We start from the raw sequence: 12172 nt of genomic DNA, 5'->3' as shown, positions 1-12172 counted from the left end.
ACCTTTTGGCCATTTGTATTTCCTCTTCTGAGAGGTGTCTGTTCAAGTCTTTTTCCCATTTTGTAATTGGGTTGGCTGTCTTTTTGTTGTTGAGTTAAACAATCTGTTAATAAATTCTGGATACTAGACCTTTATCTGATATGTCATTTCCAAATATTGTCTCCCATTGTGTAGGCTGTCTTTCTACTTTCATGATGAAGTTCTTTGATGCACAAAAGTGTTTAATTTTGAGGAGCTCCCATTTATTTATTTATTTCTTCAGTGCTCTTGCTTTAGGTTTAAGGTCCATAAAACCACCTCCAATTGTAAGATTCATAAAATATCTCCCTACATTTTCCTCTAACTGTTTTATGGTCTTAGACCTAATGTTTAGATCTTTGATCCATTTTGAGTTAACTTTTGTATAGGGTGTGAGATACGGGTCCTCTTTCATTCTTTTGCATATGGATATCCAGTTCTCTAGGCACCATTTATTGAAGAGACTGTTCTGTCCCAAATGAGTTGGCTTGACTGCCTTATCAAAGATCAAATGTCCATAGATGAGAGGGTCTATATCTGAGCACTCTATTCGATTCCATTGGTTGATATATCTATCTTTATGCCAATACCATGCTGTTTTGACCACTGTGGCTTCATAATATGCCTTAAAGTCCGGCAGCGTAAGACCTCCAGCTTCATTTTTTTTCCTCAAGATACTTTTAGGAGTTCGGGGCACCCTGCCCTTCCAGATAAATTTGCTTATTGGTTTTTCTATTTCCAAAAAATAAGTTGTTGGGATTTTGATTGGTATTACATTGAATCTGTAAATCAATTTAGGTAGAATTGACATCTTAACTATATTTAGTCTTCCAGTCTATGAACACGGTATGCCCTTCCATCTATTTAGGTCTTCTGTGATTTCTTTTAACAGTTTCTTGTAGTTTTCTTTGTATAGGTCTTTTGTCTCTTTAGTTAAATTTATTCCTAAGTATTTTATTCTTTTAGTTGCAATTGTAAATGGAATTCGTTTCTTGATATCCCCCTCAGCTTGTTCATTGCTAGTGTATAGAAACACTACAGATTTTTGAATGTTGATCTTGTAACCTGCTACTTTGCTGTACTCGTTTATTAGCTCTAGTAGTTTTGCTGTGGATTTTTCAGGGTTTTCGACATAGAGTATCATATCATCTGCAAACAGTGATAGTTTTACTTCTTCCTTTCCAATTTTGATGCCTTGTACTTCTTTTTCTTGTCTAATTGCTGTGGCTAGAACCTCCAACACGATGTTGAATAATAGTGGTGATAATGGACATCCTTGTCTTGTTCCTCATCTTAGGGGGAAAGTTTTCAATTTTTCCCCATTGAGGATGATATTAGCTGTGGGTTTTTCATATATTCCCTCTATTATTTTAAGGAAGTTCCCTTGCATTCCTATCCTTTGAAGTGTTTTCAACAGGAAAGGATGTTGAATCTTATCAAATGCTTTCTCTGCATCAATTGAGATGATCATGTGATTTTTCTGCTTTGATTTGTTGATATGGTGTATTACATTAATTGATTTTCTTATGTTGAACCATCCTTGCATACCTGGAATGAATCCTACTTGGTCATGATGTATAATTCTTTTAATGTGTTGCTGGATTCGATTTGTGAGAATTTTGTTGAGGATTTTTGCATCTATATTCATTAGAAAGTTTGGTCTCTGGTTTTCTTTTTTTGTAATATCTTTGCCTGGTTTTGGTATGAAGGTGATGTTGGCTTCATAGAATGAATTAGGTAGCTTTCCCTCCACTTCAATTTTTTTGAAGAGTTTGAGCAGTGTTGGTACTAATTCTTTCTGGAATGTTTGGTAGAATTCACATGTGAAGCCGTCTGGTCCTGGACTTTTCTTTTTGGCAAGCTTTTGAATGACTGATTCAGTTTCTTTACTTGTGATTGGTTTGTTGAGGTCATCTATTTCTTCTTGAGTCAAAGTTGGTTGTTCATGCCTTTCTAGGAACTTGTCCATTTCATCTACATTGTTGTATTTATTAGCGTAATGTTGTTCATAGTATCCTGTTATTACCTCCTTTATTTCTGTGAGGTCAGTGATTATGTCTCCTCTTCCATTTCTGATCTTATTTATTTGCATCATCTCTCTTCTTCTTTTTGTCAGTCTTGCTAAGGGCCCATCAATCTTGTTGATTTTCTCATAGAACCAACTTCTGGATTTATTGATTTTCTCTATTGTTTTCATGTTCTCAATTTTATTTATTTATGGTCTAATCTTTGTTATTTCTTTCCTTTTGCTTGCTTTGGGGTTAGTTTGCTGTTCTTTCTCCAGTTCTTCCAAGTGGACAGTTAATTCCCGAATTTTTGCCCTTTCTTCTTTTCTGATATAGGCATTTAGGGCAATAAATTTCCCTCTTAGCACTGCCTTTGCTGCGTCCCATAAGTTTTGATATGTTGTGTTTTCATTTTCATTCGCCTCGAGATATTTACTAATTTCTCTTGTAATTTCTTCCTTGACCCACTCGTCGTTTAAGAGTGTGTTGTTGAGGCTCCACGTATTTGTGAATTTTCTGGCACTCTGCCTATTAATGATTTCCAACTTCATTCCTTTATGATCCAAGAAAGTGTTGTGTATGATTTCAATCTTTTTAAATTTGTTGAGACTTGCTTTGTGACCCAGCATATGGTCTGTCTTTGAGAATGATCCATGAGCACTTGAGAAAAAGGTGTATCCTGCTGTTGTGGGGTGTAATGTCCTATAAATGTCTGTTAAGTCTAGCTCATTTACTGTAATAGTCAAATTCTCTGTTTCTTTATTGATCCTCTGTCTAGATGTTCTGTCCATTGATGAGAGTGGCGAATTGAAGTCTCCAACTATTATGGTAGATGTGTCTATTTCCCTTTTCAGTGATTGCAGTGTATTCCTCATGTATTTTGGGGCATTCTGATTTGGTGCATAAATATTTATGATTGTTATGTCTTCTTGTTTAATTGTTCCTTTTATTAGTAGATATTATCCTTCTTTGTCTCTTTTAACTGTTTTACATTTGAAGTCTAATTTGTTGGATATTAGTATAGCTACTCCTGCTCTTTTCTGGTTGTTATTTGCATGAAATATCTTTTCCCAAGCTTTCACTTTCAACCTATGTTTATCTTTGGGTCTAAGATGTGTTTCCTGTAGACAGCATATAGAAGGATCCTGTTTTTTAATCCATTCTGCCAGTCTATGTCTTTTGATTGGGGATTCAGTCCATTAACATTTAGTGTTATTACTGTTTGGGTAATACTTTCCTCTACCATTTTGCCTTTTGTATTATATATATCATATCTGATTTTCCTTCTTTCTACACTCTTCTCCATACCTCTGTCTTCTGTCTTTTCGTATCTGACTCTAGTGCTCCCTTTATTATTTCTTTCAGAGCTGGTCTCTTGGTCACAAATTCTCTGAGTGACTTTTTGTCTGAAAATGCTTTAATTTCTCCCTCATTTTTGAAGGACAATTTTGCTGGATATAGAAGTCTTGGTTGGCAGTTTTTCTCTTTTAGTAACTTAAATATATCATCCCACTGTCTTCTAGCTTCCATGGTTTCTGCTGAGAAATCTACACATAGTCTTATTGGGTTTCCCTTGTATGTGATGGATTGCTTCTCTCTCGCTGCTTTCAAGATCCTCTCTTTCTCTTTGACCTCTGACATTCTAACTAGTAAGTGTCTTGGGGAACGCCTATTTGGGTCTAATCTCTTTGGGGTGCGCTGCACTTCTTGGATCTGTAATTTTAGGTCTTTCATAAGAGTTGGGAAATTTTCAGTGATAATTTCTTCCATTAGTTTTTCTCCTCCTTTTCCCTTCTCTTCTCCCTCTGGGACACCCACAACACGTATATTTGTGCGGTTCACATTGTCCTTGAGTTCCCTGATACCCTGTTCAAATTTTTCCATTCTTTTCCCGACAATTTCTGTTTCTTTTTGGAATTCAGATGTTCCATCCTCCAAATCACTAATTCTATCTTCTGTCTCTTTAAATCTGTCATTGTAGGTATCCATTGTTTTTTCCATCTTTTCTACTTTATCCTTCACTTCCATAAGCTCTGTGATTTGTTTTTTCAGTTTTTCTATTTCTTCTTTTTGATCAGCCCATGTCTTCTTCATGTCCTCCCTCAATTTATCGATTTCATTTTTGAAGAGTTTTTACATTTCTGTTCGTATATTCAGCATTAGTTGTTTCAGCTCCTGTATCTCATTTGAACTGTTGGTTTGTTCCTTTGACTGGGCCATATTTTCAATTTTCTGAGCGTGATCCGTTATCTTCTGGCGTCTGGGCATTTAGTCAGATTTCCCTGGGTGTTGGACCCCACAGCTTGAAAGATTTTTCTATGAAATCTCTGGGTTCTGTTTTTCTTATCCTGCCCAGTAGGTGGCGCTCATGGCACACGTTTGGCTACGGGTTCCACTGTGAAAGTTGCTGTGGGTCCTTTAACTCTGGAAAACTCTCGCTGTAGGGGAGGTTCGGCAGCCGAAGCGTCTTGGAAGAGTGCCAGCCGGCCCGTGGGTCCGAACGCGGGGAGGGTCGCCGGCCGCCGCAGCATGGGAGAGCGCCCGACCGAATTTCCTAGTCAGTCCGGGCCACCAAGCGTGGCAGGAGGGCGCCAGCTGTCGCAGCCCGGGAGAGTGCACTGCTCCCAGCCGGACCAGGGAGTCACATGTTTGGAAGGAACCCCCCGGTCACCGTTCTCTGCAGTCTGGGGATTTCCGACCCAACTCTCTCAGTTGGTCTGGGGGGCCTCGCGTGGTGGGGGCGCCAGCCGCCGCGGCCCAAGGGGACCGCCTGCCCAATTCTGCCATCTGGCCTGGGAAGGAGGAAGGGAGGGACTCCGGCCGCTTGCCGTCCCGCCCGGGAAAGCCTGCAACCCTCGGTGATCTCACCAGAGCTGGTTCTCCCAGACAGTCAGCCGTTCCAGGATGGGGTACGCCGTCCCTTTGATCTCGGTTGTGGCTCCGGGAGCTGCTCTGTATTGTCTCCACTCCCCCAGTAGCTGTTCTGGAGGAGGAAAGGTGAGGGTGGCAAGGCTGTTGAGGCCGGTGGCGGAGGAGCCGGTGAAGGCACAAGAGGGCACGGTGGTGGTTGGAGAGCGGCCGGAGCAGGAGGGGGAAGAGGGGAGAGGAGGGCGGGCGGGCCGGCTGCTGCGGGGCATGGGCGCCGCGCCGCCGGGCCAGCGGACAAAGAGGGGAGAGGAGGGCGGTCCTGTAGGTTGGTTTTAATGGCTTCAAACTGTGAAGTCCTGGGGTCTGAACTCCCCGAGAGAGGGATTCCACCTGAGTTGCACTTCACCCCTCCCGCAGGGAAGGTTCAGGTGGTAGAGAGCCCTGAAAGCAGCCTGTTTCTGCGTTCGGGGCAGTTGCAACGTGAAAGCAGCCTGTTTCTGCGTTCGGGGCAGTTGCAACCTGTGTAATCCCAGCACTGAGCCCAGAGGCAACGAAGCCTCCGTAGAAACAGCCGCAGAAGGCTCTGTTTCACCCCATTTCCTCTTTTTCAGTTAGCCCAATAGGCGACTTCCGCCTTGATAGGTTTCACCTGAGCTGAGGGCCTATTTTTAGTAGTCAGAAGTTGTTCATTAATGCCACTATTGGTGTTAGGTTGGGCTCAGTCTCTACTACTGTTGGAGACTCTTTCCTTTCCCTCCGGGAAGTCGCCTGTGGGGGAGGGGCGCCGGCCGCCGCGTCTTGGGCAACTGCTGATCCGAGGCTCCCAGCCGGCCCGGGAAGCCACGTGTGTGGGAGGGGTGCCGGTCGCCGGCTGCCGCGGCTTGGGGTACCGCCGATCCGAGGCTCCCAGCTGGCCCGGGAAGCCGCGCGTCGGGGAGGGGCGCCGGCCGCCACGGCTTGGGGAACCGCTGATCCGAAGCTCCCAGCCGGCCCGGGAAGGAGAGAGGGAGGGGCTCCAGCCGCCAGCCGCCGCGGTCCAGGGAAGCGTGCGCTGCTCGGGGACCTCACCGCAGCGGAGTCTCTTAGCCGGTCCAACTGTTCCAAACTGGGGTACTCTGTGTGTCTGGTTTCTGTCGTGGCTCCGGGAGCTGTTCTGTACTGTTTCTAGTTATTTAGTAGTTGTTCTCTATAATTCTTTTTATGTACTGTTGCATTTGGTTTGCTAGTATTTTGTTGAGAATTTTTACATCTGTATTCAGAAAAGATATGGTTTGTAATTTTCTTTTCTTCTGCTGTCTTTATTTGGCTTTGGTATTAGGGTCATGCTGACCTTGTGGAATGAGTTAGAAAGTGTTCCTTCAAGTTTTGGAAGAGTTTGAACACAATTGGTATTGTCTTCTTTGGTAAAATTCACCAGTGAAGCCACCTGATCCTGGGCTTTTCTTTGTTAGGAGGTTTCTGGTGATTGGTTTAATCTCTTTACATGTAATTGATCTGTTGAGATCTTCTGTTTCTTCAGTGTGTTTCTAGAAATTTTTCTGTTTCCTTTAGGTTATCTAATTTATTGGTGTACAGTAAGTTGTTCATAGTATCTTCTTATGATCCTTTTTATTTCTGTAGGGTCAGTTTTAATGTTCCCCCTTTTATTTTTGATTTTAGTTATTTGTACCCTCTCTCTTTTCTCTTGTTAGTCATGCTAAATTTATTCAAGCTAAATGCCAATTTTATTGACCTTTTCAAAGAACCAACTTCTGGTTTTGTTTGATTCTCTCTATTGTTTTATCATTTGCTTCCACATTAAACTTTGTTATTTTCTTTCTTTGCTTGTTTGGCATCAGGTCACTCTTTTTTTCCCTGGATCCTCCAGTTGTAAGATTAGGTCTCTGATTTGGATTTTTGTTTTGGGGGTGGGGGAAGGTGGTCACGGACAGGCTCTGGGAATCAGACCCAGGTCTCCAGCATAGCTGGCAAGAATTCTATCAGTGAGCCACCATTGCACCACCCTTATCTGAGATCTTTTTTAATGTAAACATTTAGAAATATAAATTTTCCTCTCAGCACTGCCTTCACTGCATCCCATAGTTTAGGTATGTTGTGTTTTTCTTTTCATTTGCCTCAAGGTATTTCCTAATTTCTCTTCTGATTTTTTCTTTGACCCATTGGTTATTTGATTGCTTTAATTTCCACATATTTGTGGATTTCTTAACTTCTATCTTCATTCTGTGGTGTCCCACAGATCTCTTAAGCACTGTTCACTTTTTAAAAATTCATTTATCTTTCTGCTTTGCAGCTTGAATCATTTCAGTTGCCTTGTCTTCAAGTTCACTGATTCCTTTTTCTTTGAGCTTCAATCTACTATTGAAACCATCTAGGAAACTTTTCATTTCAGTTATTATGGACTTCAACTCTGGTATTTCTATTTCCTTTTAAAATTTTTATCTCTCTAATAAGATTCTTGTGTTATTTATTCACTGTTTTACTGATATCCTTTCATTCTTTCTCCATGCTTTCCTTTTTCTCCTTGAGCATATTGAGGTTCATTTTTTAAGACTTTGTCTGGTATGTCCAAAGTCTGGTCTTCTTTGTCGATGGTGTCTGAATTTTTATTTTTATTCCTTTGGTTAGGTCATCATTTCCTATTTCTTTGTCTTGCTATCTTTTGTTATACACTATATATTTTAGTGTTAAAGTGTTATCTCTGGGGTTTAGACTCTGAGCTGTTTGCACCTTTCATTTGTATCCAAGTAGTGATACGACAGATTTCCTTGAGTACCAGAAACAAAAACAACCCAATGAAAAAAAAACCTTTCACAGTCTTTGCCAATTGGCTGTGCGTTGGCTGGTGCTCTCATTTACATTTTAGACCTCGGCCTTCTATCAGAACCAGCCCAGGTGAACACGAAATCCGGCTTTTCTCCCTCTTTTCTGAGCCTCTTTGCTGTCCTATGATTGTGCTTGCTTGTGGCCTTAGGACTTCTGTTTACAGGACTTCGAGTGCCCCCTCTGCTCCCTGTGAAATCGACTGTCTCCCCACTCTCCAGTTCTGTTTTATCTCAACGCAGATAACCCTTTGCCTCAGACAGCTTTTATTCATCCACAAGCTGTTTCTGCCTACAGGGCAAATACTGGTAGGGCTAGCCAGAATTTCCTGGTTCCATTTTCTTCAGGCTGCCACCCAGTACATTGGCAGGGACATGCAGTCACCCCGTTCGTGTATGTGGGTTACCCTCCTCCCTCTGGGACTGGGGACCACAATCCCCAGGGGACCACAATTAGAGCATAGGCTGCCTCTATACAGTATGGGGGAGGGGCTGGGAGGAGATCTTTAGCGCGCCAGGAGCCTCCCCTACCATTTTTATAGCTGTGTTCTCTTAATTTAGCACTTGACCAGTTAATGTAACCATTCAGCTATTTTCTGGACTTTTTGGATGACGGTCTGCCAGTTTTTGTTAGTTATTCAAAGACTCTATGGGGGAACAGCACCCGAGAGCTGCCATCTTGGTCCACCTTGGCCCAGGCACTCTGGACGAGGTCGCAGCTCTTGTGACCGTCGCAACCTCCAAGGAAATGCAATTTTGTTTGAAAGGAAGTGTAATGCGTGTTTGCCTTCAGATATCCTTGCTGTGAAAAGGAAAGTTCTCTAGCATCTTTCCCCCTTCTTCTGGGGCTAGCCTTTGTATTTAAGGGTTCTCTCTGGTAATTTAAATGAGGCAGAAATTCTCAACGCCTCTATTAAAGTCATCTTTTTAAAACCTCTGTGTTTATGAAAGAGAGAAATGCCTTCTAGCTTAATAAAAGTAACTGACACATATCTATATGTTTAAGAAAATACAAGCATAAACTTAAATATTACTAGGAGCAAATTATGAAACAAAGCGGCCAAAAAGCATTTCAGGTGGAAGGGCAGCAGATTCAAGGCTGCGCTGAGAAAAGGAAGTCCACCTAGGAAGCCCCAGCCTTGCAGACTGAAAAGGGAGCAGGCCAGTGGGGCGTCCGTCTTTGGGCGTGGCGTACAGAGCTCCCGCCTCAGGGCACGTGTGCTCTTTCTTTGCAGGCCGCCTGGTACTCGCGCAGTGCCAGACGCTGGTGGCCAGCGTGGGGTCCGCCTGCCACTCAGACCGTGAGGACCGGTAAGTGCTCTGCATGTGCCCAGCACAGGCATCCAGGGACTCTGCCCGGGCAGGCGCCTCCACAAGCAGTCCGGCAGGGATGCAGGGGAGTGAGTGAGCAGGCGTCGCTAGGTGCCCAGCTCTTTGGGCTTCCAGCGGCCCTCTGGGTGTGGTGTGAGCGTGGAGAGCCAGCGTGGGGAGGGTCTCGAGGTGCAGCCGCTGGTCACCGGTCAGCAGTGCAAGGTGGAGAGGGCAGAGGCAGCTGGACAGAGAGAAGACAGTGTCAGTCTGGACGGCCAGGAAGGGACAGTGGGGCCAGCCCCCAGTGAGGACTTGTGTGGTGCCGTCACTCGTCAGCCACCCACCCCAGCCCTGGGAGGGAGCACCTGTTAGGAGAGGCAGAGACTACTGAGGTGCAGAGCTGTGATCTTCATAGCTCAGAGATGAGGAGGAGGAGACGGCGAGGGAGGCCGTGGGGGGCCTGAGGACTTCCCAGAACTGAGAAAGGAGTTACCAGAGTGCCGGAGGGGTGCTGAGTGGGGCAGGGCAAGGGGTAGGTGCCACGGAAAATCCCAAGCACACCCGGGTGTGCCGTGGGTCCTCCAGGAGGGTTCCCGGGGCTATCTGTCTGAGCATGCATCTCCCTGCAAAGACTGCTTAACTTCCTCAAGGACACAGGAATCCCAGCATCCCCAGGGCTCAGCACCCAGCACCCAGCTGGCTGAACTGGACCGTGTCCTTTCCACAGGTAGAAAGGTTTTAGTACTGGGGTGAGGAAAGGCCAAAGCCAGCTATTCCCAGCCACACGAGCGCCTCAGGCAGGGAGCTGGCCTTGAGATTTGGGCTGGGGATCTGGTGAGAGGGGGGTGGGGAAGTGGCAAGGACTGGGCGCGGCCGGAGGGAGCCCTGTGCCCACACGTCAGGAATGGGCAGGGCCAGGATGCTAGAAGGCAGGGAGGGGAAGACCTTCTCCTCGCAAGAGCAGCGCAGAAGTGGTTCTCTCTGTGCCGGCCTTCACGCCCGCTCTGCTCTGCCCCCAGGCCGTCCCCCGTGCTGTTGAGCTGCGGCATCCCGCTCGACGTGGCCAGGAATGCCCTCCGGCTCAGCCTGGGGCGCAGCACCAGCAAGGCCGAGGTGGACCGCGTCGTGGAGGACCTGAAGCAGGCCGTGGCCTGGCTGGAGGCTGGACCCGGCACCAAGGGCCCCCTACCCGTGGACGCCCCCTGCCAGGAGGCCTGAGCCTGGGCCCATGGGTACTCCCCATGGACGTCCCTTCCCAGAGCCGTGTAGGGTGACTGCGTTCATCTGCCTGGGTCTTGGTTTCGCCCTGGGGAGACGAGGCGGGGGTCTGTCTCCATGGGTCTGTCCAGAGTCCCAGAGGCCAGTCTGCCTGCCCACGAATCCCACACAGCCCTTCCAGGCCCTGGACACAGATATCCACCCAGATGACCCCTCATCCCTGCCCCCAGTGGTGCAGACTGAAGTGGAAACATTTGGGCTGTGCCCACTGCTCCCTTCTGGGACATGGGTGAGCCTGGTCTGAGTACGCCCTTCTGGGAGGAGTTTTTATCCAGAAGCTAAAACTCAGGTATTTATAATCTGTTGTCAGTTACTGGCTGTCATGAAATAGGAAACTTGATTTGGGGCCTTGCCTGCTCATGCTCATGAGCGGCCCCCACGCCCGTGTGCAGAGCGGCTTCCCTCCCACCGGCCCTTCTCATGGCCCCGACGATGCTGCAGCGCTGCCCACCTCCCACGCAGAGCCACAGGCCCCTGACCCCTGTTCCCTGAGTGCAGTCATGGCTCGGATGGCCACTCCCTCCCCCAGACACCCCTGCCCCGAACCCCACCCATCCAGGGCCATCAGGTCTCCCACCAGCTCCTCCCCCCAACCCCAGGGTCACCAAGACCCCAACCCCTTCCTGATTTGCTCACTCAGGGCTCCAGCCCAGATGCCCGTCAAAGGCAGAGGTTTGTGTGATTCTGGCCCATTCCAGAGGTAGGAAATCAGTTCACCTGCAGCTCGGCTTCCATCTTAATCGAATTCGCAGAAGGAATCTTTTTTTCCCCATAAGATTTTGGGGCATTTTGATACACATCAAATCATCTGTGCTGAAGAGCTATTTGCATAGGATTGATTTTTTATTAATTTAAAAAAATAACAAGAAAAACACATTCTGAATATATGCTCATTCTGTTCTACATATATCATCAGTAATTCACAATATTATCACATTGTTGCATATTCATTATCATGATCATTTGCACAAATTCAGAAAAAGAAATAAAAAGACAACAGAAAAATAAAACGAAAACAGAAAAAAATTTTTTACATACTATAGCCCTTACCCCTCCCTTTCATTGATCACTAGCATTTCAAACTAAATTTATTTTAACATTTGTTCCCCCTATTACTTATTTTTATTCCATATGTTTTACTGGTCTGTTGACAAGGTAGATAAAAGGAGCATCAGACACAAGGTTTTCACATTCACAGAGTCTCATTGTGAAAGCTGTATCGTTATACAATCATCATCAAGAAACATGGCTACTGGAACACAGCTCTACATTTTCAGGCAGTTCCCTACAGCCTCTCCATTACATCTTGAACAACAAGGTGATATCTACTTAATGCGTAAGAATAACCTCCAGGATAACCTCTCGACTCTGTTTGGAATCTCTCAGCCATTGACACTTTGTCTCATTTCACTCTTCCCCCTTTTGGTGGAGAAGGTTCTCTCAGTCCCTTGATGCTGAGTCTCAGCTCATTCTAGAGTTTTTCTCAATTTTGGATTGATTTTTAATGAACATTTTTAATGTGTGGTTTGAAACTTCAAGAAACTACATAGTATTTTAAAGGAATCAATTGCCAGAAAATAATAAACTATTTCCACACTGGTATTTAATGTTTTGTAGTTTTTTCGCATGGATGCTAGTTGTCCTTTTCCTGAAGCTTGTCTTGGGGCTTGTTCCAGTTTGCTGGCTGCCGGGATGCAACATACCAGAAATGCAATGGCTTTTTACAAGGGGAATTTAATGAGTTGCTAGTTTACAGTTCTAAGGCTGAGAAAATGTCCCAATGAAAACAAGTCTATAGAAATGTCCAATTTAAGGCATCTGGGGAAAGATACCTTTGTTCAAGAAGGCCAACGACATTCAATGTTTCTCACT

At 45.3% G+C, this 12172-nt stretch overlaps 1 protein-coding gene across 4 annotated transcripts in view; it reads left to right on the top strand.

Moving 5' to 3' along the window:
- SCLY (selenocysteine lyase) overlaps window positions 1-11902 on the top strand; it is a 54846-nt gene extending 42944 nt beyond the window's left edge. For all 4 annotated transcript variants that reach the window (XM_077155555.1, XM_077155557.1, XM_077155556.1 and 1 more), the window contains 2 exons: window positions 8947-9022; window positions 10042-11902. In XM_077155555.1, coding sequence (XP_077011670.1) covers window positions 8947-9022; window positions 10042-10240 — 275 coding nt within the window. In that variant the 3' untranslated portion in view covers window positions 10241-11902. The remainder of the gene's footprint in view (window positions 1-8946; window positions 9023-10041) is intronic.
- The last annotated feature ends 270 nt before the right edge of the window (window positions 11903-12172 follow it).

This window comes from Tamandua tetradactyla, chromosome 3 (genome assembly GCF_023851605.1).
Source record: "Tamandua tetradactyla isolate mTamTet1 chromosome 3, mTamTet1.pri, whole genome shotgun sequence".
In the NCBI taxonomy this organism is placed as follows: domain Eukaryota; kingdom Metazoa; phylum Chordata; class Mammalia; order Pilosa; family Myrmecophagidae; genus Tamandua; species Tamandua tetradactyla.
This window is presented reverse-complemented; position numbering and strand designations above follow the sequence as displayed.